Here is a 26777-nt window from a genome sequence, read left to right as displayed (position 1 = left end):
AAAGAAAATATTTCACATTTTGATTGGTGTGTATTTGGTACGCAAAAAAAGTTGTATAATCAATTAAATATATAAGTATATATACCAGCATGTATATATATACTGTAATAATAATAATAATAATAATGATGCGATATAATAATTAAAATAGAAGAAAAAACACGTTAACAAAACTGGTTAGCTCATCGGTTGTTTTCGGGATATATAGGAGATATAGGGACTTATAGGACTTGTGGGTTCGGGAAGATAGATCTCCAGCTTTCTCGGCTAAAGCTTAAGGTTGTATAACCATATTTGTCGTATATGTACTTTGCTATTGCTGTCTGTAATTTATATATAGATTACTCGTAGGTGTCTCTATAGCTACATAGAATTTGTTTAAACTTAAGCGACAACGACAACAACACGGGCGGCGATTGTCTTTCACTGTGTGTCGTGCGAAGGGGGTTTATAAAAGGGGGTATTTGGGTATTTTGGGGGGGGTTTCTTTGTAGGACCTTAAGTTAAAGCTAAGTGTACAATTATTTTGTTGTTCTCGCTTCTGGTATTTAGTCACATTCCTTTCCCAATAACATGCTTCAAGGCAATATTCTTACGTAACTAAACTAGAAAACAAAAAACCATAATCTTAATAATAAGTTTTTGAGGAAACAAAATAGTTTTAACATTGTTTTTTTCTTTCTTGTTTGTTTTCTTGTTTGTAACAACTAGCAAATTGGTTTCTCTTTGACATCAACATTTAGTTTAGTTTCGTAATTGGTAATTTAAATATAATATGTATGTATATAATTTTTAATGCGATCTTTGCTTTTGCGTTTTTGCTTTTTGCTAAAAAGGTACATGAAGTGTATACACTTAGGGCGTTCTTTGTCAAGTTCTTCCTTTTGCTTATTTAAATGTTAATAAGTATTTCTTGGTTTCCACAATATGCCTATGTAAAGATGTGCAGCATGATTTTTCAACAGCTTATTCCATTCTGTATATACACCTGGGGCGGGGTAAATTGTTGGAGGTTCATTCAACTAAAATCGGCTAGCTTACGGTTTGATTCTCGTTAACAAATGTTTAGCATTTCAACTACGTAACCATCTAAATGAAGCTTACAATTAGGTTTCTCGTTTTACTCCCTGGCTTATCAACTAAATATCTTTGATTTAACATTTGCTTGAGTGTCGTGGGGGGGGATAAAGGAGAAGGGGGGCCTTAGTTATATATATTTTTAGAATATATATGTACTCATGCATTCGTATAACAAAGCAGTTCAAACAATTCAACAGATCTCTCTTTCGTTTTTAGCTAAGGACTCAATATATAAGGCGCTAAATGTGTGTTCCTTTGTGGGTTTCTTGCTTGGCTTATCTTAAGTTTCTCTATATAACTCTCTTTCTATATGTATATGTGTATATTTTCTTATATCGCTTTCTTTAGATCATGTAAGTAGGGTGTTTTTTGGATCTTATAAGTGTAGGAAAAACATTTTCTTGCGGCCCATAGCCGAAATAAAAAAGAACCTATCTTAATTCTGGTTGCTCTTTGTACAAACGTTGCGTTTGCTTTTGCTTTCTTGCTTTTTTCTCCTTTTTCTGGCGTTTTTACAATTTTTTTGTTTCGTTATTTCGTTTCATGTTTTCTTTGATTTTTCTTACTTAGCTCAATTTGTTGGTGTTTTTCGTTTATTTTCCATTTGATATAAACCTTGTCACTGATACGCTGGAAAAGTTTACTTAGTTTGTGTCCCTCAATTCGCGAGTTAAATCGAATAAACTAGATGTTTTCTATTAAAAGCTAACAACGAATGGGGGGGGGGGGGGGTCTAAAAACCAGACACTTTTCCTCTATAACTCTGGTTCTCTCATCTGGCATTTTGTAAAAAGTATTTTCTTTTTGCGATTGGTCTGTAAAATATTTGCACAATTTAAAATTACAAGCTAAAAAAATCAGAATTGCACTTAACAGCTAAGAGTTATAAGAAATTGCAGCTAGGATGGCTAGTAAATCATATAATAATAATTAATCAAGTAATAATTAAATGGCCAACCATCAATTGCGGGGCAAAGTAAGGTAAAAAAAAAAAATAGTTTAAGTCTAAATTTAAAATAATAATCAAAAAAAAAATAGTCAATAATTTGTATAACAAACACGGAAGGGGTAAAAACACACAAAAAATCTTGCAGAAAAATAGAGCAAGGAATAGAAAAAGATGGGCCAACTTAAAGCCCCCATTAAGGTTACGAAATTTAGTCTAAATGCTCTGTGATTTGAACAATTTTTGCTTTAGAAAGAGACAACAATAGGTCGATGGTGGGGGGGGCGGGGCAGGGCGGTTGGGGGCGTGGTAATTAGGCGTTTCCGTGGTGGCTGTATTAGGTGCATTTGCCGCCAGCCTGTCGCCATATTCACCGCATCCAGGCGGACTTTCGCTTGATCTTGGTGCGTAATCCTCGAAGCGGTTTCACCTTGTTCTTACTCGCCGCCGCCGCCACCATGGCAGCACTCAAATGCTGTGGCAACATGCCCGCTGCCACGCCCACCGAGCCCACACCGCCCGCGGCGGGCAGACAGTGATTGTTCAATCCACTCAGATATATGCTGGCATTGTGCCCGCCCGTCGAGGAGTATAGATCCTGGTGAATCTGCTGCTGCTGTTGTTGCTGCTGTTGGGCAAGTGCCACATTGGCAGCGGCACTGCTTAATAAGGCCATCTTGCTGCCACTGCCATTGGTGTAGACCGCCTGATTGCCATTGCTGCCAAATTGCTGATGGAGGTGTTGCTGCTGCTGGAGATGATGCTGCTGCTGTTGCTGCTGGTGTTGCTGTTGCTGCTCCCTGTGCTGCTGCAGGTGCTCCTCCTCCAAACTGTGACTGGAGGCGCGCTTGTGCGGGGATCCGTGACTGCTGCCACTGCTGCCGTTGCTGTGATAGTGGGTGGTGGCCACCGAGCCGCACTCCACAATCGAGGAGCGGGAAAGGGAGAGCAGGGCGTCCACGCCGTCGCGGTGTCGCTGCCGATCGGCCATCTCCTCGGGCGTGATGTTGTGACTATTGGAAAAAAGAATTACCAAAATCATGCATTAGTTTAACTTCATTAAAAAAATTTATAAGAATAAACAGTATATCTGATTTCTATATCTATATAAAACTTATACTGTTCACTGATACCAAAAATGGAATAGTTAATATCTATATCTTTATATTGACTTTAAAATTTCGTTTTAAATTTATACAAATATTTGAATTAGTTACGAAAATATAATATTCGAAACATATTGAATTAAATTATTTTAAATCAAAAAATAATAAAATCAAGGTAACGAATATAATAAGATAGGACATTAAACAAGGGAGAACGCTATAGTCGAGTACCTCGACTATCAGATACCCGTTACTCAGCTTAAGGGACCAAAGGGAAATGGAGATATGCAAGCAGCAAAGCGAGATTTAAATGCGCCACCTACCGGCGGAAGACAGATTTAAGCGTTGTGGGCGTTAGGGTAGGCGTGAAAAATTCATTATTCAATAGAATAAGTTAGCCGCGCACTTTGCTCTCTCTGAGCGCCGGCAGTGCTTTTTTCTTTGCCGCTAAGTTCGGCCGGCAACTATTTACATACACACACATACACGCGTAAAAACATTTCGCATTGTCTGGCTCTGACGTCATAGCTTTTTTTCTTGGGAGGTTTGTGGGCGTTAGAGTGGGCGTAGCAAAATTTTTTTTGGGTCAATCGGTAGGTATTGACAAGACTAATACATTTCAGTTAAAATTTTCTATCTAGCATCAAAACTGTAGGAGCCACAGTTTTGGGCGGTTTGTGGGCGTTAGAGTGGGCGTGGCAGTCTACTGAAACAAACTTGCGCTGCGTAAGAAGCTCAGGAATCTGCACGCCAAATCTCAATAGCCTAGCTCTCATAGTTTCCGAGATCTCAGCGTTCATCCGGACGGACAGACAGACGGACAGACGGACAGACGGACATGGCTAGATCGACTCGGCTAGTGATCCTGATCAAGAATATATATACTTTATGGGGTCGGAAACGCTTCCTTCTGCCTGTTACATACTTTCCGACGAATCTAGTATACCCTTTTACTCTACGAGTAACGGGTATAAAAAGTAGTTTATATTAAAATCAAAGTTTAGTCATTAAATGAACAATAATTTTTAAATGGTTTAATTCCATGTTTAAACCACAAAAATATAGAAAAAATATTACAATTGAATATAAACAACTTGGGATTTACTAAGGTTTTCTTATCAGTGCACCAACATTTCAGACATTTCTACTAAATGACAAATACTAATGTTCTTCTTGATTTAAGATTTAAAAAACATTTTTTAAACTTGGTATATGATCTATAAATCCCAGTCGAAAACTCACTTCTCTTCGCTGCTATCGTAGGCGGCATCCGAACTGGCACAGTTGCTATCGGAACCAGCTCCTCCCTGGTTGTTCTGGGCCTGAACCACAGCCTGCGCCACGTTGGCCAGGACATTGCCATTGGTCAGCGGCGTGGAGGAGCCACTGTCCGCATTGCTGTTGCCGCCCGCCGAATATGTGTGATCCTCGCTGGGAGAACTCGTTATCACCGGGGCACTCCTACAAGAAAAGTAATAATAATCATTAACACTTGACCAACACTATAATCTAGTTATTCCCAATGCTAACCCATTCTGGAAGGGCTCACTAAAGGCCTTTGGTCCGTGTTTGAGGAAGAGCATCGCCGCTGCCGCGTGCACATCATCCATGCTGTCCGCTCCGCAATCGCGGGCCAGTCGCTCGAAGTTAATGCCATCGGAAGCTCCATTTGTGGTGGCACCAGTTGCAGCTCCTCCAGTTCCATTCAAGCCCACATAGTTGTACTTGCTGCCATTGTTGTTAACATTGCTATTATTATTATTATTGTTATTGTTGTGATAGTCCCCGGACGCATCATCATCATTGATGACATCCTGGGGAAGTGGCTGCCCGGCTGAATCCTCGCGAATGTTGCGGAAAGCCTTGGACAGATTGGGAAAGAGCTTGGGATCGAAGCGGGCATGACTGCCACTGCCGCCGCCATTGGGACTGTGTGGCCTAGCTGCATTGGTGGCCTGACTAGCACCGTTGGCCAGCACCAGACCATTGCTTTTCGTGGGTGTGGACAGGGCCACGGCGGCAGCGGCGGCGGTGGCAGGAACTCCAGCTCCCGCAGCCACCGGCTGAACCGAGGACGACACGGCGCCACCATCGAGGCTATCGTAGGCGGATCCACCACCAGGACTCTTCAGCGAGGGACTGATCTTATCCACCGCCGAGTTGGGGAAGAAGGGCGATCGATTCAACGCCTGGATGAGATTCTGGCGCTGCTGCGGCTCCACTCGCCACAGCGAACCCTTGCCCATATTCGGCGCCTTCTCCACCTTCACAAAGCTCTTGTTCAGCGACAGATTGTGACGCACACTGTTCTTCCAGCCATTGGGCGCCGTCTTGAAGTACGGAAAGTGCTGCACGATCCACGCATAGATCTCCTTCACAGGCAAAGCCTTCTCGTTCGAGCCCTCAATGGCCATGAAGATCAGGGAACTGCAAAGGTAAAGCACATTAGGTACTGGTTACATTATATTATTAGTAGTAGTAGTTACCTAAAGCTATATGGCGGCTTGTTATTGGTATGCACTAGCGGATCGTATGGCACGTTATTGGGATGCTTCTGCTTCTGCGGCGTATTGGAACCGGCTCCAGCACTATTCACATTGCTGTTGCCACTGCCATAACCATTGGCTCCGTTCTTGGATACCGAATATTGGGGTGTGCTTGTGTGCATCCGTGAGCTGACCACCAGATCGAATTCCTTGAGCGAATCCTCGTTGTCGTAGCTGGTGTAACTGTTGGGACTGCGCAGGTTGACTCCTCCACCGCCTCCTCCACCGGATCCTGCAGGACCACCTCCTCCTCCTCCCAGAGATCCATTGTGCACATGACTCGTGGTCGTCATATTTGGCGGCGGGGGGGAAACGGATAACTGCAGACTGCGCGGCTGTAAGGTCGTTGTGGTTGTGCCCGCTGCAGTGGTGCTGGTGGTGTAGTAAGTCCCAGGCAACAATGCAGCTCCTGGTGGCGTCTCCGGTGAGGCCACATGCGCTGGCGTGGAACTGAAAAAAGGAAGCATAAGTTAGTGGTTTCCCTAGCAAATTCCCGAATCTAGTACAACTCACATGACATGCGGCGTGCTGGCCACGTGGTTAACAAAGCTATAGCCCGGCGGCAGGGATCCGGCACTGATCAGAGTCGTTGTGGTGACCACCGACGCTGGCTCCTGGCCATGGAGCATCGCTTGGCTGCTGGGCGTGCTGTTGCCATTGCCATTGCCATTACTGTTGCTGCTGCTGGCCGCCGAGGTGGCATAGTTGACCGCCTCGAAGACAGTGCTAAAACTACCCGCCTTGGGCACTGGGCTATTGCCACCATTCACGGCCGCCGTCGAGGAGCCCGAACCGGATACGGAACCAGAATTGGAGCTGCTTATCGAGGAATTGTTTGAGGAGGCAGGCGAACTGACCACCGTCACCGTTGAGGCCACCTGACTGCTGTGATCCATCTGGACGTGCATCTTCTCGCGCAGATACTTCTTGTGCGGATGGTGGGTGGTGGTGTTGCTGCTGCCGCTGCTGTTGTTGCTGGTGGTTGGCGAGCACAGGGCCTGGCTGGCCGCCTTGTATACGGCTCCTCCCCCGGCGGGGGTTACTCCTGCTGCACTCCCATTGCTGGTCACATAGATCTGCTGCTGCTGGAGTTGCTGCTGTTTGGCGGGCGAGAGTAGAGTAGTGGGCGCGGAGGCACTGCTCACCACCACCGGCATATAGCCATGACCCACCATTGTGGTTCTCGTTGGCGTTGGCAAATAGGTCGTCTGCTGCTGCTGCTGCTGTTGCTGTTGCTGCTGTTGATTGGCCTTGCTGGCTTTGTACTCCACCACCGTGGTGGTGCCACTGGCTCCTTTGTGCACCGTTGTGGTGCTGTACACAGCTGCTGACCCACTGGCTGCACCACCGACCGCCTCCTGTTCACTGGTTTCACCCAGATTGGTGGGCAGCTCTTCTATCAAATCGCTCACTATGCACAGATTGCCATTGGGCGCTGTTGATCCTGCTCCCGCTGTCGTCTTGATGGCCACCGCTGCACCACGTTTCCCTGCCTGTCCCGCCGTCGTGGTCACAATGCCCTTGATCAGATTGCTATCGTTTAGCCAGGACAGCGAACGCAACTCGCCATCGTCTTCGGTGGTTCGCACATTGACCAAAGTCTCTCCAGAACCCATTTCCAGGGGCTCGGCAGCAAGGAGCACTATATTGCCACCGGTGGAGCCAACTGTTCCGGGACTTTCGGTGGCCGCCGTCGTCGTTGCTGGGGCAACGGTGAAGCCACCATTGTGATTGTGTTGCAGAAATACATATTTTGAGGCACTGGCCGGCATGTTGCTATTGCTTGTGAATATAACTGGTGATATAATTGATGGTGCTGCTCCTGCTGACGATGTTGCTGTGGTGCTGGTGGTGCTGCAGCTGATGCTGCTAAGGCTACTGCTGCTGCTGCTGCTGATGATGGCGGGTGATTGTGGTTGTGGTGGTGGTGGTGCTGCTATGGTGCGGTATCCATGGGCGGCAGCCACTGGCGCCGCTGCCACCACAGAAGTGGGCGTGGAGGCCACCGCTGCGCCGGATTGCAGATGGCCACGCAGTTGGCTCAGATCGCGGGTGGTCAGCAACTGTGTGGGATTATCTGTGGACATGCTGCAATGGGACAGGGAAATGGAAAAGGTCAGCTCATGTCACAAAGTAGTATAACTTAAATATGAGGTTCTTAAATATTAAAATATTTCATTATGATAAGTACCTTTTTAAAGCTTAATATGAATTTTAAAAATAATATTATGATATAACCCCATAACATTATAATAAATTACTACTATCATCGTATCATCGATGAGTATACCAAATATTATGCAACATTTAATTTAAGCTGTATGATTTATCCAACCAAAATTATTAATTCTTACATCATCGGGCCTTTGCCATTTACTCTGAGTCAGAATTCGTAATCCCCCCTTGTTTAACTTAAGCTTAACCAATCCTAAAAACCATAGATATCTGGTCTTACATCATAATCAGATATGGCATATGGTAATGTTCATTGCAAAGAATAGATTGTGATATTGGGATCATGACCCATTCTTCCAGACATTCTAGAATGCGATCATCGTACATTATGAATTAATAAACAATTTAAAAACATTGCCTCATTAATGTAGGTACGAAATTCCTTATAAATAACTATTGGTGATCCGGCAATTTCAAGCCAAGTTTGTATTTTTAGCCAAGCCCAATCCCAATGATGATCTAATGATTGACTGATGAAATGATCAATTTGCTGCACTTTGTTCGGTCATCAAATTGGTTTTTCGTGAGTAAACGAAAAACCGCATAATTATTTAGCAGCTCGTGTTTATTGTGGCTTGAACGTCCTTCGCCATTTTTATTGCATACTTTACTGGGTATTTCCCCCGGGGCACTCTATCTATAAGGCCTCTCCTCATTTACGCAATCAAAGACATATTTTTTGTGTTTTCTTTGTTTTTCCCCCCTCTTTTGTTCCTTCTAATTTACGCGTGTTTGCTTTTTGTGGCATTTTTATGACGCCAACATCGTTGGCACTTCACCTGCTCTCTTTCTCAAATACTCAACCTGTCTCGCTCTGTTCTTCTAGCCCCCTCTCTTTCTGAATTTCGTTGGGGATTATCTTATCAGCATTTCTGTGTGCGGGTGTACCTTCCCTTAAAGTTTCCCCCTATATGTAGTTATTTCCTTCAACTAATGATTGAGTATAGGTTCTAATTGAATGCGAGTCCAAAGATCAATGATCGAAAACCAATTTAGTTAAAAGTTATCGAATAGTTTCTCATTAAGAAAAACAACTGTAATTAAGTTTTTGATTTCTGCTTAAACTGAGAGCTTAAAGATCATTGATCGTTTATCAAAAATAAGCGAATTTACCTAATTATTTCATTATTCCAAATAAATCCGATTACCTAATTAAAAGATCGATCGATAACCAAAATAATCGGTTAATGCACTCATCATTTATTCATCCATTCAGTCGTATACCCATCACATGCCATTACATCAAGGGCAATTAACTTAAATATTCATTTGGCCCGAGGGACAACATATATTTGCCGTTGGGCTCGCAAATCGAAAGAGCGAAAGAGAGGGCCAAAACGTTGGTTAAACAGAGAGGGGGCGAGCGGTAGAAGGGGTGGGGCAGCCAACAAAGTGTATTATTATTTATTGATTTTCATTTGAGGCAGGCACAACAAGAATAACTACGGAAACTAACAAAAAGTCAACAATAGAAATGTCCAAGGAGCAAATTTACTTTTACTAGCTGATACAGTGGAACTGCAATAAAAGAGATCTAGTGCATCTAGTGTATGGTGTTGGGGCATTTAATCGAAGCTTTTTGTTCCATTTTATCACCTAGAATATTAGAATATTATAAGATATACAGTTTCATCGATAAGTGTTCCATAACCTATCGATAATTTCGATTCCTTTTAAAAGATCGATAATTTCGATTAATATTTAAATGGTTTATAAATGATCGGTACAACACAAACTTTGAAGTCTTAAATATGTTTGTCTAATCATTTTAAAATCCCCCCATTAGAGGCCTCACTGTATTTCCTTTTCTTCTTCTTGCTAACCTACCTTATTATTACCCATTGTTTTGCATGTGCAAAAAGTATGGCAAACGGGGGGCCAAGAGACGAAGGGGGAGAGGAGAACGAGGAGAGGGAGAAAAGTACCCGCCACAACAAAACCGTAACCGTAAATGCGAAAAACACAACAAACGCTGCGAGAACGAAACGCACGAGCAATAAAAACAACAAAAAAGTGCTCCGCTGACCTCCAACTCGGACAGCGCTGTCGACGTCGACGTCGACGTCATTACACTGGCCGTCCAAACAAATAGTACAGCCTGGAATTTATTTACTATTGTACACAGAAAAAATAGAACATTTTTCTATGATATAAATATTTTATATTATATTAGATATACTAGAATAGTGTGAATTCAATAACAATATCTATTCGATATTATTTTCAGCAATGGCACAGGTTCAAATACCACCGCTGACTTATTTTTTTAAAATTTAAATTGGTATAGTTTTTCTATACTATTAGTTTAATTTCGGATATAATTCTAATAAGATTAGCCATCAAATTTAAATATTGGCCTTGCCACAAATGATCTGTGTAAAACCTATAAATTTCTCATCATATTCCATAAATGTTTAATTTAGTGTAGTCTGGAATTCGCTTATTGTAGCAACAACGACGCAATTTTGTTTTCTTTTTTTTTTCGAAAGTCTGCTCGTTGTCTTGGCAACTTTTTATTGTGCCTTTTTTTATAAATTTTTTTTTTGTATTTTCTCAACAACAACAAAATAATAACAAGACGCGTACGAATTTTATTTTGCAGCGTCGCAAGAGAGCGGCAAAAAAAAGAGAGCGAGCAAAAACAACGTGTTTGAGATAAGAAGAGAATTGGGAATGGGGGGAGAGGGTGGTTTGGGGTGGTGCGTTGCCTTTGACATAATTAATTAGCAAAAATGGCCGCATGGCGACAACAATAACAACAACAACAACAATAAGAATGGGAGAAGCAACAGCAATTTTGGGACAATGCAACACTGTAAAGACTCTCCATCGAAAAATGCCGATACATATACCCTACCACTCTCTTTGCCCGGTGAAAGGCTCTCTTTTTCAGTAAATTTCTCTTGAAATTGTTTATCTCTGCTTTTGTTGTTTTCCAAAAGAGAGGCAGAAAGAGAGAGTGAGGGAGCGAAGCCACGCATTTGTTTTTGAGCCGCTATTTCGGTTTGTTATTACAGTGAAGCCTTGCTATCACAAACAGATTCAATCAAAAATTTCAATTTAAATTAACGATTATGAACCAAATAGTACGTTTCAGTAAGATCTTTTTTTTTATAGTTTCTCAATAATAAAAAACACAATACGTTAAAAAACCTTTTCTTTTGAATCATTTTTTGAATTGGAAAAATTTGGATTTTAGTCAAAAATACTCTTTTTATAGCAGTTTTTCTATCGTAGTTTAGATCAAATCAAGGCGTACGAATGACTCTTCTGAACAGCTTAGATCCCAAGCTAACAATCTGCATCTTTTTAAAGAAAATTTATTTTTTGACCAATTTTTTGCATTTTTTATAAGGGGGTACCTCGGGTTTCTTTAAGATTCAGATTTTTGCCAAAAATACTCATTTTTTAGTGGTTTTTCAGTCGTAGTTTACCCAAATCAAGGCGTACAGCTAAAAGACCGACTGTTTTGAGCAGCTTGCTATAAATGCTATCGATCCCCATTACTTTAAGGAACATTTATTTTTTGACCAATTTTTGCATTTTTTGTAAGGGGTTACATCATGTTTTTTTGCGAAAAATGGCAAAAATGAAACATTTTCAGGTTTAAATGCAAATGTATTGGAAATTAAACTACGAGTTCAACAAGGTATGACATTCCTCGTTCTGAACTTTATTTGCAATTTGCCAGCCAAAACACTGGGTTTTAAGGGCAAAAATACTCTATTTTTTACAAAACTTTTTAATTTTTAACTTTCAAATTCTTTTATAAAATTAACACCTCTGTGGTTTTCTCATATTTATTTCTTCCCTAAATTTGGTTTTAAGTTTTCATTCACTAGAGCAGGCACTGTAAGCCTTTCGAGATTAGTTTTGTGTTCTAGAAACCTCAACGTCACCGTCAAAATTGCTCTCTGGTTGGCTTTTTGGCTATGACCTGCGGACCTTTCTCCAGCATGGAGCTCCTTTAAATGTCAACCGAAACCCCCCCAAACATGCACCCGCAAAAAAGAAAGGGAAAAAGAGAGTGCCGGAGAGAGTGCAAGTCTTGCATTTAGGAATTTTCTTCGGCGAGCCAATTAACAGGCAAAAACAAACCAAAAAAAAATCCAGCCGTAACTGTACCTGGGTAAACTGCTTGCTAAAAAACAAAAGCCAAAAAAAAAATGAAAGAATAGAAAAGTAGAAAAGTAGAAAAGCAGCCAAGCTAATGAAACGCCATGAAACTACTGAGGAGAACATGATTATGATGATGGCGATGGAGGAGGATGAATCATCCAGATATATGATATATACTAAAGTGTGCACAAATGCGGCACACGGATGCTTATGAGCGTGTCAAAAAAATAATCGTAAGGGAGCCACTTAGCAGCGAATAAAACCACCGACTAGCAAGTGGAGTTCAACTATGGTGCATGGTCACAACTCGTTGATACCCTTTAAAATTTAGAATAATAAAATAATTTAAAAAAAAATAAATATGATCAAAATATAACCAAAAAAAAATAAAAATAATACTTGCCATAAGTCTTAAACTTACAGAGAACTAATTTTTATTGGTAAAATGAACCAACACGGATAGTTACTTAACTGTTAAAAAAGGTTTACAACTATTAAAGAGAGTTATGTGTATTTTATTTTTGCTTTGGTTACTGTTTAATAGTAAAACTACCATTAAATAGTAAGTTGTGTGTATTTTTTTGTTGGGAAAGCAACTATTCGTTGGTCAAATTGATAATTCAATGGTTTGGAACCATTTATGTAACTATTATATTGGTAAAATTTACCAAAAAGTTGTTCAAATTTATTATCCATGCAAAAGTTCTGCTTAATATTCTTACTATACCTTTGTATACTACTATACAAAACAATTCTTCGTCATTCATAAGAATTCTAAAGACTGTACTAACTTCATCAGAACTTTATCATGAATGCAACTACCATAAGGTTCCCCTGAATTCCCACTAATCACGAGTAAATATCAACCCTTTTTCCGCTTAATTTTCCTGACCCACTTTTCTCTACGACATATATGTATACAAAGTTTTTTGTTTACCCAGATTTCCCAGTAGAAATACCCATTGATACCCTCGAAACGTTTGAAAAAATGAAACCTCGTGGAGTAATCAGCGTGCGACTGGTTCAATAATAATAATACACACACACAAACAAACAAATAATTGACAGCCAGCATGTTTTGTTTTTGCTGCTGTTGTTGTGAAAATTGTCGCCCAATTGAAATGCCAGTGGGGAAAATGGGGAAAAATCTATGGAAAAAATGTTAAATGAGTTATTTCCTCTTTTAATAAAAGTAATAGAAAAAAAAAAACCAAACAAAAAGAGACCGTGAGATGAAAAAAAAAAAATGAGAAATATATAAATACAAAATAAATAAAGAGCAACCAAGAGAAGCCGGCATTTCTCTCTCTTTTCTCTCACTCACATTTATTGTTGAATAAAATATGATTGTAATTGCCTTTAATTACAACGCTTTGTTGGCAATTCCTTTTTGTCTTCGACAGTCAAATAAAATATACAATAAACAATAGGCGAAAACATTGCAACAGCTTTCAAAACATTTCACGTAACAAAGAGAGAGAGAAAGAGAGAGAAAAGCTTTTGCATACTTCCGGCCATCAACAAGATAACATAGAAGGCAAAAGCTAAAAAAAAAAGAGGAAAGAAAAAAGTGTAATAAAAGCAAGTAAAATAGCGAAAAAGGAAAAGAAAAGCAGCAGCAGCATTTTTTGAGAGAACTTATCGCACTTCTCTCTTTCCTCAGTGTTATGCGCGCTCTCTTTCGCTCACATTCGATGAAATATAAACAAAAATGTCTGAATTTCATACAAACAAGAAAGAACAAAGGTGAATTCAAAATGGTTTTTGAAATGTTACATTTGTGGGAACGTTTATTGGATTGGAATGAATGTAAATGGTTTTTTTTGGGTTTTGGAATTAAAAAAGAAAAAAATTCAAGAACTCTAGACTCTCAATTATTTAAAGAGCTGTTTGATGGTGATTAGAAGTTTGTTAATAAGGGGTTTTATATTTTTTCTCTTAACTAGCAGAATGTTTTAAAGTTCTTTGACTTTATTTAGTATATTTAAACCATTTAAACTGAAATTTGGAATTTTTATAATATTCTTTAGAATTTACCTTTGCAAATAATAAAAAACTCTCAAAAATCAAAGTATTTCACCTTTATTGTCCGTATTTAAATATATTTCAGAATTTTCTCGATAGACGTTGGAAACAACAACAAAAGAAAGGCACATGAAAGAGGAAAAGAAATGCGATGGCGAATGGCGACAACCACGCGGCGTATACGTAATGCCTGACGTTGTGGCCGCCATGTCTGTGTTGCCGCGCTGGTGTGCGTGAGTGAGTGCCCGCGCGCGTATGTGTGTGTGCAGTGTCTGTGTGTCAGTTCGCTCTCTCTCTCTCTCTCTCTTACGCTCCTTGCCTTGCACATTACGTATACGCCTGGGTCAAATCATCGAAAAGAACAATAAAACACCGACAACAGGGCGTATGAGTTATGAAAACTATGAAATCAACAAGAAAATCATACTAAAAATAATTCATTTAAGCAATGACAATATTAAAAATATATTTGTAAAAAAAGCTTAGTCTAGTTGTTATAATAGACCCTAGTAAAAAAAAAACAATCCCCAACCCTCTATAAATACACATGTATAAACAAATGATTGCAAATATATTGTTCTATTTGGCCTAAACTATTTACCAAAAACTAGGCGAGCAAATATTTTCTTGGAAACAATAAAATCGAGTGCTTGGCATAAATATAAATAAAATGCCAACAAATCTATACAAGTTTGGTTAAGTTTTCTATATACACGCCGCCTCAGTTGTATTTGTACAATTTTTTTTTTTGTTTTTGTATACACTGAAAAACGCAACAAGGCCGCTAGAAAAACGCTTTTGGCGTTTATAATTGCTGTTGATCGCTTTTGTTGTTGTCTATTTATTGTTAGTTTTATTGTTAGCTTTTTCGCGTCGTTTTCGAAAAAAAAAAAAAAACAAATGTCATTGCACGTGTGTGTGCGAGAAAGCGTAAAAGAGAGAAAGAGTGCGAGAGGAGGAGAGAACTAATTTTTTTTTAGTGTGTCACCTTTTTTTCAATCTACTCTTTTCAAGATCTTGAGCAAATTACTCATGAATATTAATTTTATTATCATTTCTAGAGAGGTACAGTAAGTATTTTTTAAAACCTAGTACATGATACTTTAAAAATAGTGATTTCTGTTCATTGCAAGAGCTTTCACTGTAGAAAAGCAGTTAGAACTGCTTCAAATGCAAAAGAGTAACGAAAAGAGAGTGGCAAAGAGAAAGGGCGGCCAGAGAAAGAGAGAAACAAACCAAAATTTCAACGTGGTTTTCTTTTCTTTGCTTTTTTAGTTGTTGTTATTTTTATACATTTAGTTGCTAAGTTTAATGCATGATTATGAAATCAGAGAATGTGTAGAAAATCGGGCATTACGCAAAATAAACCAAAAATGGGGGTTTGAAAAGATGACAAAATGCCAAGTTATATATTTGATTGGAAAAAAACCAATTTAAAATTCAAATTGTAATCTGCCATTCTGCGTCTCTCCCTCTCTTTCTCTCTTTGTTTGCCATTTGTGTTTCTTATTATTATTTTTGTTTTACTCACACACACACACACAGACACCAACAAACAAACACACACTTTGTTATTTCTTTACTTTTATGGCCCGCTTTAAATTATTTTGTTTTCTTTTATTTTGTATTTATCTTTACTTTTTGTGTTGATTCAGATTCACATACCTCCATACAAGGCGTTCTCGCAGTTTTGTTGTCGTTTTATAGGCACGCAAAAAAAAAGAGTGTATCAAAAGTTTAGGCAATTGTTTAAGGCTTTTGTCATGTAATTTCCAAAATTTTGTATTACATTAAGTTTTAGAAACTAGTGAGGGAATTTGAAGTTTTTTTTGTTTTAAAAGGTTTTTACAAGATTTTCTCGTTAATCTCGAACCGTAAAGCACGCGAGCAGGCAAACGAATGAAGCGAAGCGGCGGCAACAGCAATTGAAAAACCGACCCCCACCAACACACACACTCCCCAGCACACACACACACACCACCACACCCCCCCCACACACAACACTCTCTCTCTGGCGAAAATCACACAAGGCTTTCATTGTGTGCGGCAGCGAGAGCCAGAGAGAGCCGGCAAAGCGAAAAATAAATAAAAATAAATAAAAGCCAAAGCAAAGTCAAAGCGTCGTAAACAAGCTTGTGAGTAGGTACAGTAAACATCAGTAAACAAAAAAAAAATAAACAAAAAAATTGAATGAATTTTTGTTATATATGTACATAAATTGATTAACAATTAAATTTAGTTATTAAAATGTGACAATAATTCTATTTTATTTTAAAAAAAAATTTGTTTGGGCAGCAGTGGGTTTTGAACTCGTTACTCTTTTTTGCAAAGTAACTATGCAAAGTAGTTTTTTAACACAGAGAGAATTTTTATGAAGTTGAAAATGTTTTAATTTTGCTTGAATCAAGTTGAATTGGCTTTATTTACATTGTATATCTCAACAACTAAACTATTAGTCTAGTCAGTAGCTTAAACTTATTAAAAAATTGATTAATAAACTCAATTTAACTTTAACTCCTCTCACCATTTCGTTATAATATTGAGAACATTGATACCAAAATGTACTTACACGGTTTTTAAGAACGAATGTACTCAATTCAAGAACAATGTATTTGAATATTTCTCTCTGTTAACATATATCAAATATTATTCCCTTATTTTAAAAAATGATAAATGTATGTAGTACATCCTGAATTCACTTATCAATAATATCAATACCAAATCAAATTCCCCCTATCGAGCGCCTACTGTACACCTCTCTATATATTTATAAGTGTGTTGTGCGTTCGCGCATGACATTGCCATTTATTGAAGTGAGCAGAAAGAAATACAAATACGTCGAAAAAATGCGAAATAAAACTATAGTTTGACAACAAAAACAAATTGCTTAAATTTGTGGCTCATGGAGGCCAGTTGGCCACCCGTCTCTTTCTCTCTGCAGCCCTTTGCGCTTTCTCCTCCCCGCCTTTCCTCCCTCAACCCCTTTTGTTTGCTCTCTCTCTTTTTTTTTGGGTTTGCCTTAACATAAACAACTTTTGGCAAGGATCTCGGGGCAACAACAAAGGGCAGAGGCAAAAACAAAAATAAGGCACAACAAACAGCTGTTTGGGCTAGGCTTGAATTGCAACTCTTAAGTAAATAACTCTCTTTCAATCGGCTCTTTATGGCGCGCTCTCTTAAGTTAGCCAAGTGACTCACAAGACTGTATTTTTATTACAATCCTCTAAATATTTATAAATAAACAAAATGGCAATAACAAATTTATGCCAAAAAAAAATACGTCATTGTTTCTGCTAAAAAAGATTAATTGTTAAAGCTTAACCAAATAAATTTTATGACTTAAACAACCAAATAATCACTAGTTTTAAAGCTTAAAAATTATGCATACATAGCAACAAAAATATGCCATAGTTTTCTTGGTATAATTTTTGATAAGTATTTAACCCAAAATTTATAAAAAAAAAAAATTAGAAATGTACTACAAATAGAAAATATAACTTGAATGCTTATTAAGTATTATTTTTCATTAGGAAACTAAAATCTATAAATTTATTTGCCTTTAAAAACTGAACAAAATCTAATAGATTTAATAATAGACTTTTTGGCAACGAAAAATAAAACTAGTCAAGCGCCTAATTAAATTAATGAAAAGTATCCCAAGCCAAAATTCGTTTCCCTAAAATGTGAATAATTCGAAATACACGTCATAATTAAAAGCCTTTAAACCCACTTCAAATATTTGTTTATTTTCCTAACAACCAAAACTAGCGCTGATTGTTGATTAAATGCATAATTAAATTAATTAAAGTAACGCCAACATTTTTCCGCAACGCCAAAAAAAAAAAAACAAAATCTAAAACGACACGTGCGACAAATAAAGGGGGTAAACGGAGGGGGCGGAGGGGGAGAAGAGAGCCAAAGAGGAGAGCGGTAGAGCAGGAAATACAAGAAGCCAAAACACAAACGCACACACACTACAAAAAATAAAGCAAACGCAAAAATTCCAATACCAACAAATAGAATGCAGCAGAGCACTGAAAAAAATAATAATATTTTGGAACATATCAAAAAAATATTCAAATTTAATTTATTATTTAGAGATCAATAATTTTTTAGAGTTTTGTTTTATGTTTTTTATTAATAGTAAAACATTTAATTCCAATTTTGCTTTTAACTAAAAGTTCCATAGTATATTTTTTGCAGTGCATTAATTTTGTTTGGGTTGTTTTTAGTTTCATATTAGTGGCTTTTTGGTGTTGCTTGTTTAACCATATTTAATTTTAGCAATAGCAGCGAAAAATTGAACAACGACGGCCGCTTATGTATCATCCTATATTTGTTGAATATAAAAATAAATTTATACAACTTTTTCCCCATTCCACGGCGCACGCACAACAACGAAATTGAAAATGAAAACGCCAAGACAAAAAAAAAGTAAAAGAGAAAATCACAGAGAGAGAGCGTCGTTCGGAGAGCTTAAAACGCCAGAAAAGAGCGTAAATAAAATGAAGTTTGCCGGCTTTTTGGGCACACCAAAAAAAAAACACAAAAGTAAAAATACAAATAAAAGAAATACAAAAAAATTGAAAAGAAACCAAAGGAGTGGAAAGAAGAAGACGGTGAAAACTGCAGTAGGAGAGAAAACAAAAGAAAGAACTAAATATAAGCGTATGTATGTTAGGTAAGTATTTATATATAAATATATACATATGTACATAAATATATATACTTATATTTGTATGCTTGCACATATCTATGCACTAATCTGTTCACAATTGTGGCTAAAAAAATAGTTACTTTAAGTAATATCACTTGCCAAAAACTTAAGGAAAAAATATTTATTATTCTCAATAATAATAAAAATATATTTCACAATTATTCAAAACAATTAGACTTATGTAAGGCTCTACACAAAAAGCCCATTACCTTTTTTTATCCAAAAGTTTAATGTAAAACAAAAAAAAAATTTTTTTAATTTTTACTCTTTAATATTTTTTTATAAATATTTGTTTTCAAAAATGTAATATTTAGGATCCGTAAAAATCTAATATCGATAAGCCCAAGTTCTAGATCTAATAAAATTAAAAAACTTTATTACAAAACCTAAAATTGAGGTTCAAATGCAATCTACCAAGCTAAAAATAGTTAGTTATCATTTCTATATTGAATTTTCAAAAATGTAATATTTAGATCCGTTAAAGAAATATACTTTATTTGGTCTAGTATCGATAATACTGAGTTATAGATCTAGTAAAATTGAAAATCTTTGCTACAAACCTACAAAATGAGGCTTAAATGCAATCTATCAAGCTAAAAATAGCCCAATATCATTTCTATATTGATTTATTAATTGATTTTTGGAACCATATCACATAGTTTGTGCAAGATGGTGTGGTATATATTCTATAATATATAGGAATGTGCACACTTAGTGCCCACATATATTTATGTATTTATGCAGTCTGGTTGCTAGTACATTTTGTTTGCTGTTTTTGTCGCTTTGGCATTTAGGTCTTTTTCGCTGTTGCCAGGCAAACTTACAGTCCCCGATAATCCACACAAAAGCAGAAAGAAATCAAATCAAAAACGAAAAAACGAAAAAAAAATCACCTCGATCATCTGAGACGACGAACGAGGGACTCTACCTTTCCAACTGACAATTTTGGTTTTATACCGCTCGATTTTACTCAATTTCGTTGGGTCGCCTGCAAATTTCAATTTCAATTGATTTCGTCGTCTTTCAACCAAAATAAACCCATCATGTGTTCTTTTTGGCTTTTCCTCGTGCACATCTGCATTTCACTATCTGGTGTTTTTAGATGAGTTTATTTTTGCTCTTGTTTTTTTTTTTTTTTTTGATTTTGCTCTAAGCAATTACACAAGGCGTCGCCTGTGCAAGAACAACAAATTGGGTCAACCGCAATTAATACAACTAAATATAGCCAAAGCGCACATTTCCCTCGCGAAAAAAATAGAAAAAAATAAAAACAATATGTGCATACAACAAAAGCAGGGGAAAAATAATAATGAATAATGAGTGTGTTGAGTGTTGACAGAGCACAAGTTGTTTACCCTTTTGTGGGCAGCAGGCAAAAGCGCTCTGAAATTAAACAAAATGCAAAAAAAAACACATAAAAGCGCTGATAACAGTGAGAACTATCTGCATCGGTGGCGTATACGTGATGTGGCCAAATAAGGGAGCCGAGTGTTCCGGGGGGTCCATAAACAAAGCTAATCGCTCTCCTCTGAAATCCACAACTGCATTTCACACACCCCACCAAAGTGTCACCAGCTATATATAAGAATATATCATAACAAACAGCTGGAAATTGATCGAAAAGCACTTTTTTGAGCATCGCAAACTACAGTGGGCCCTCTTCAAAGAACTTTTCTATGTTTTTCTTTTATAGTACTACATTTGGGCAGCCCTAACTTTACACATTTTCATCAAAGTTTATTAAAAAACATATTTCTAATAAAATGATCTCATGTAGATCGTTAATATCGATATTTTTTCATTAACGATATTCAGCGATATGAGCCCTCTTCAAAAAACTTTTATTTTTCCTTTCATAATATTTGGGCATCCCCAACTTTACAAATTTTAACCAAAGTTCATTCTATTGTCAAAATTTCATAAAAGCTTATATCGATATTTTTTGATCAACGATATTCAGCGATATTAAAAATGTGGGTACTTGTAGGTTTGATATGATATAAATTTACATTACATTATACAATCGATATATTTATAAAATCGATATAATTATAATATTGGTATTTTTCATTGACGATTTTCAGCGATATTAAAAATGTGAATATTTGGATATTATATAGTATATATGATATTATATATATTTTTGAATTTTATTTTCAATATCTGCTTTATAGCCTTATGACACCTACTTAAATTTCGATAAGCTGACTAGATTTTCTCAAACAATCAGATAATAATAAGTAGTAAGCTAGATACAAAACATTTTATAAATATCCAAGAGGTTCCCATTGCGTTTCTGAATGAAGAAGTCGATATTTAAGCCAGTGTCACATGGCCTTCAACACGAGTGACCACTGTAGCCCAACAGTGCGTGCTGGCAGATGGTTAGCAATGGGATAAAAACTTTCGACCAACACTGTGCTCGATTGCCTCGTTCTGTTTGTTTGGCACACTCGTACAGTGGGCATCAGGCACAGTGGGTTGCCCTTCAATCAACCAACTTAAACCAATTGACACAGCCTCGTACGTTAAACGTTTCCCACTAATTAGCACATTCGTATATGCCGAGAGCAGGAAAATACAATAAAAACGAAGAAATAGTATGGAGAACTAAGACACGTTATTTTTCGTTAAACATTTAGTTAAATAGATGGAATTGATAATTGATGAAAATAGGAGCAAGTTGTCGGGCGTTACGTATTCAAACTGTTGGCTAACGATTAACGTTATTTTTTTATTTGTATAAATATACATATATATTTTATAATTTGCATACTGCATTTGCTCAGCATTGAATGAAAAAACGAACATGTGAATATGTGCTAACAGCTGGGAAAACATTCCGTATTATTCTGAATGAGAGAGTGGGAAACAGGTGTATTCTAAACAATTACTAATGGAAAATAATTATGCTCCCTTGAAAATGTATCGCCGTGAAGTGGGATCCAAAATTAAAACATGAGTATTTGCTTTAGTTCGCATTATCTGCAATTATTCATCCTTAAACAATGCTTATGAAACACATCTTGGAATTAGTAATATAGGGTTTTAAAAAAAGGCAGTTTTATCATATGGACTTCTGTTTCAAGTAAAACCTCATTACTTAATTGACGTCAAGAAATGGTTTTGCTATCTATTGAAATATATTAGCTAAATAAATAAATGAATATTCATAAATATGAATGAAATTTGAGTAATTCAAAAAGCGAGGTAATCATTATATTTTTAATATCCCATTCACAATTAATAATAAAATTTTATGGTTCCTATGAAAGGTATCTTAAGTCAAAAAAATTCCTCTGATTTCAATAAAATCTACCGCTTATCGTATTTGAATATACCATCTTACGTATTTTCCTATGTAAGGGATCTTAAGTCAACCTGGTTCCTCTGATTTTATTAAAATATTCCGATCGTATTTGAATATACCATCTGATGTTTCTATAAATGAGCGCGTTGCTAACTTGCTTTTAACCTGCTATATCCGCCGCTTCTATTTTAAATCCCATTGTAATTGCAATTCGAATTCCAATTCTAATTTTGATGCACATGCGTTGCTCTATTTTCTCCGCCTTTGCTGTTGTATAACAAACAACGATGAAACAACAAAGTTGTCGTCTCCTGTTGCTACTTTTAAGTTGTTTTTTGTTTTTTTTTTGTTTGCATTTTGCGCACTATAGCCGCCGTTAAAAGTTGTTGTTTTAATAGTCGCTATATCTTATCGCGCTAACAACTTGGCTGTGAGTGTGTTGGCACAGCTCTCGTTGCACGTGTGTGCGTTTTAGTTGAGCACCAACACACTGGCACACACACAGCAATCGCACACACACACCCCATTTGTACATACATAATTATTTTCATTTTTTATGTAATCAACAAACAGAAAAAGCAACGCCTCAGCCTCAGTTCGGCTGCCTTTGCCTTCTATGCTGAGGTTCTCAAAAAAAGCACACACTACAGCGGTGGTCACGTGAATAGTTCTCAAAAAAAACTTTAAAAAAATAATTGTAATAATATTAAAAGATTTTAGCAAATCATCCAGTAACTTTAAGCTGTACTCTTAGTAGGCTAGCAAGTCCAGAATTAAAATAATTGGTTCCAAAGTTGATATAAAAATATTTTTTTTTAATTCAGAGTTTTGCGAAATATGATGATTTATAATAATTATAGTGCATCATACCTAAAAATTTTTCTAATGGAGTAAAATCGAATTTATTAACTGTGGCTAGACCTAAAAATATGCACTTGGTTGTAATGATAACAAACTAAATATGGGTACAAACATTTTTAAGAATTTGAAAATATTTTCAATTTTATATTGACATCAATCTGATAAAATCAAAAATCATTTGCACTTATGAATTTTGTAATGCTTTTATAGTAAAAAAACATATTTGTCCTAATGTTTCATAATTGTTTTCGTACTTAAAATGTATTTTCTTATGTACACCCAAATAATCCGAAACCTTCAGTGTTCTTCGATATTTTTGAATACTTCAATGTAGAAATAGGTTTAAAAAAGAACACACGAGGTTAAACTTTGGCAGCACGAGTTTTAAGGTTTTTCCGTTGTTGGTTTTGGGTGGTGCGCGTCTTGCGTGCCGACGACAACCACCCAACCACCCACTTTGCCGCCCCCGAAACGTCGGAAATGTTACGGCCGATATTCAATTAGTTTTTAATCCCGCCCAGCGTCAAGGAATTTCAATTTCCAATTGGTTTTTAAGTCGGAAATTGCCGCCACACGCACACACGCAACCTGAAAAAATAGTGAAACAAAAAATTCACAAAAAAAAAAACATAGAGGAAAAACAATAAACAATACATACAACACCAAGAGCTTTTAAAGTTTCAAGTATTCATTGGATTTTCTTGAATGCTCGTTGCATAATCGCCCAGCTAATTGCACAATACTTTAGGAACCCTAAACCACCCATTCCAGAGCTAATCCCAAGTGATCTTCAAATCTGCATATATATTTCACCGATTTTTTTTTTCGTACATTCCATCGACGATACAACAGAATTTTACAAACTATAGAAGACGGTTAAGTTTCTGGGGGGAAAAAATAACAAAAAGCCAGGCAATGGCGAGGTCGCTTTATCAAGACACGACGCTATATGCTATATAGCACCACTAACAACAACAAATTAGCGTCTCGGTCAGATAGAGAAAGGGAGCAGGCGAGCGAGCGAGCGAGGCGGAGAGATGGGGAGAAAAAGAGAGCGAAGAGCGGCAGCAAATCACACGATCGCAAACTCACACACGAAATATGCAAGAGCAATAACAACAACGACGCCAAAATAAAACCAGTAATGAGTTCTGTAAATCAAATATAAGATACCCTATAAGTATCATAATGCCGAATTGCGGTCATCACCCAGATAATAACGTTGTCAAGCACGAGATTACAGGAAAAAACCCCAATTTCGGGTGTCAACTTTGGGTAAACGACTACCAATCGTTAGGAATTTTGGTACATCTTTGTGTTTCAGTATTCTGAATAAGATAAGTTCATTAAAAATGTAAGATATGATTAATTGCCTTGCAAAAATAGCAAAAACCTTTTGGAAAGTCTTCAGAGTATGATACGTTTTGATAGAGATGGTATGTATACATGAATTCTGAAGCAATAATCGGAATCTTGATATTCAACGATGATCATCCAATATAGCTCTCTAATATACCTTAATGGGGTATAAATCACAGGGTATGATAACGACAAAGCGTTGTCGATATTCTGCGCCTCGTTTCTCTACCAGAACATTTTCTTGCTGACGCAGCGGCGACGCACACCCCCTCCCCAACCATCCCCACCCCACCCCAGACACACACACACACACACACACGAACACACCCTGCATGTGTGTGAATTTGAGTGTGCATGTGAGGGTAACAGGCCAACGCGAAACCGAGAAAAAGCGACAACAAACCAAAGTAGACTACAGTGGAAATTCTATACATCACCAAGAATGTACCATATCATCACTAAAACCATGAGATACGGATTTGTTTGAAAAATAAACAAATCATTTTGTATTTAAAAGCATATAATAAAATTTGTATGATCTTAAAAAACTAATATACCTGGATATTTTAAAATAACAGTTAAATATATGTTTTTTAAAGACAACACCACATTTGTAATTTTAAGCTCACGGAAGTTCGTCATATAGAGGTACCCCTGTACTGTCTCAAGCTATTTGTGAACCAAAGCGATCGAAACTTTGATATGATCATCAATTTAGGACTTGACAAGGTTTTTAACAAAGGAAAACAGGTATACAATACGAAATCTAATGAATTAGTAAGAATCTTTATTGATTACATAAATTTAAAAGGTTCCAACGCAACCCCTTTTTAAAGTTCAACCTGAAGCTGTTTAATTTGCATGAAATTCGTCATAGTCAGTACTGCCTGTAGGTGTAAATTGTAAAGCGCAACCATTAACTTTTTGGGGTAGAATCGGAGAATAGGCTTAGGTAAAAGGGTGTCAAACATTCGGCATGGGATTTGCATTAGAATCGAAGTCGTAGAGGGGAAAATAACCCAGATTTTGATTGATATGCGTAGTTTGATTTCGTGTGTGTGTGTGTGTGTGAGTGTGTGCTTATATAAAAGCCCAACAGGTGGCGACGATTTGGATTTACTTTTTAAATGATTGATCGAGAGGATCTTAAAGATTCGAAATTTCAATTTTAAAATTCACTTTAACATAAGTTATTTAATTAGCTAGACATGGAAACAAAGTAGCCTCGTTTTGACATTTAAATTCTGGTATGTATTTAGTCTAAAAATAATATCAATTTAATGTTGTTTTCTTTCCCTGTATATAGTATGTATATTTGAACTAACAATTGTGGTTTTGATTATTATAAATTCCATGCGGGTGCCCCGCCCCCTTTTCTGTTTCAGTTTTGGAACGCCCCTATCCTTTTCTTTCCAGGGATCATTGATAATTTCGCTAGCTTCCAATTTTCCCGTCTTTCCAAGCGGGGGGCGTGAAAAGAAGTGGAAATAACAGAGGCAGCAACAACAACTACAACAACAACAACAACATAGCGGGGGACACACACGCACATTTGGTGACACACAAACAAACACACTCACACACACGAGATAGACAGCACTAAAAATATTTCTTCAATATTTGTTGTTGTTTCACCACGTTTTTTAAGCTTTTTTGTTGATTTGGTTTTGCTTTGCCTTGTTTTAGTCGTGTTGTTGCTGCTTTCCCTGTTATTTTTATTTTCCTGTTATTTATTTGGCACTCACTGTTTTTGTTGCTGCGCTCTCTCTTTTCTTTATTTTCTTCGACTCTCTCTCAATGTTTTTTTTTCTCTCTGTTTCTTTCTTGTTTTTAGCGGGCGCACTTGCAAAAACGCTTTTTTTTCGGTTGTTGTATTAATTATCACATAAATTAATTAAACACATACACTTGTCAAAAAAAAAAAAGGTTTGGCATACCTACTCAATTACTTTTGGTTCATCAACGACGACGTTTTGTTTGTTTTCTTTGCGTTGTTTGTGGATCTTGTTTTTTCGCTGATGTTTACTTATTGCAGTTTATTGTTTAAGGGTTTGACTTCTTTCTTTTGTTTTTTTGTTAATAAGTATATTTACGTCCGCTGCGCTGAAAGGCAAAAAAATGAATGCGGCAAATACGAGAACGCCAACCAGACAAGCAGCGCAGTGGGCGTCGACGCCGGCAGCGCCGTCAGCTGAGACGGGGGCAACAACAAAAAGCGCAAAAAAACAAATAAAACAAATGCACACACAGTTCGATTGCCTTTCAATTGGGAATGGAGTTGGAAAATAAAACTCTGACATTTGTGATATTCGAGATGCCAAATTAATATAAGCCCAATCAACTAATTGATTGAAATGGCTGCGATTTGTTGATTTTGATTTGTTTTCGACATACGGCAAAATAAAAAACAAAAACACATGGCATCGAAGAGAGTTTCCCTCTAGCTGCTCTCTGTGTGGGAGAGCGGAAGAGA

General features: G+C 37.2%; 1 protein-coding gene across 3 annotated transcripts; it reads right to left on the bottom strand.

Moving 5' to 3' along the window:
- Positions 1 to 26414, bottom strand: LOC119558401 (mucin-19). Of its 3 annotated transcripts, none has more exons than XM_037871931.1 (6): positions 26242 to 26414; positions 6192 to 7766; positions 5619 to 6128; positions 4663 to 5559; positions 4375 to 4593; positions 1 to 3039 (listed from the first exon to the last, which is right to left on the bottom strand). In XM_037871931.1, exons 2-6 carry the CDS (start codon positions 7763 to 7765, stop codon positions 2397 to 2399), a joined length of 3843 nt encoding a protein of 1280 aa, XP_037727859.1. In that variant the 5' UTR covers position 7766; positions 26242 to 26414; the 3' UTR covers positions 1 to 2396. The 3 variants fall into 3 exon arrangements, with proteins under 3 accessions (XP_037727859.1, XP_037727860.1, XP_037727858.1); XM_037871932.1 differs by having other exon boundaries at positions 26246 to 26414; XM_037871930.1 differs by lacking the exon at positions 26242 to 26414 and adding an exon at positions 15723 to 15941.
- Positions 26415 to 26777: the final 363 nt, after the last annotated feature.

The sequence above is a fragment of the Drosophila subpulchrella genome, chromosome X, assembly GCF_014743375.2.
Source record: "Drosophila subpulchrella strain 33 F10 #4 breed RU33 chromosome X, RU_Dsub_v1.1 Primary Assembly, whole genome shotgun sequence".
Taxonomy (NCBI): Eukaryota; Metazoa; Arthropoda; class Insecta; order Diptera; family Drosophilidae; genus Drosophila; species Drosophila subpulchrella.
This window is presented reverse-complemented; position numbering and strand designations above follow the sequence as displayed.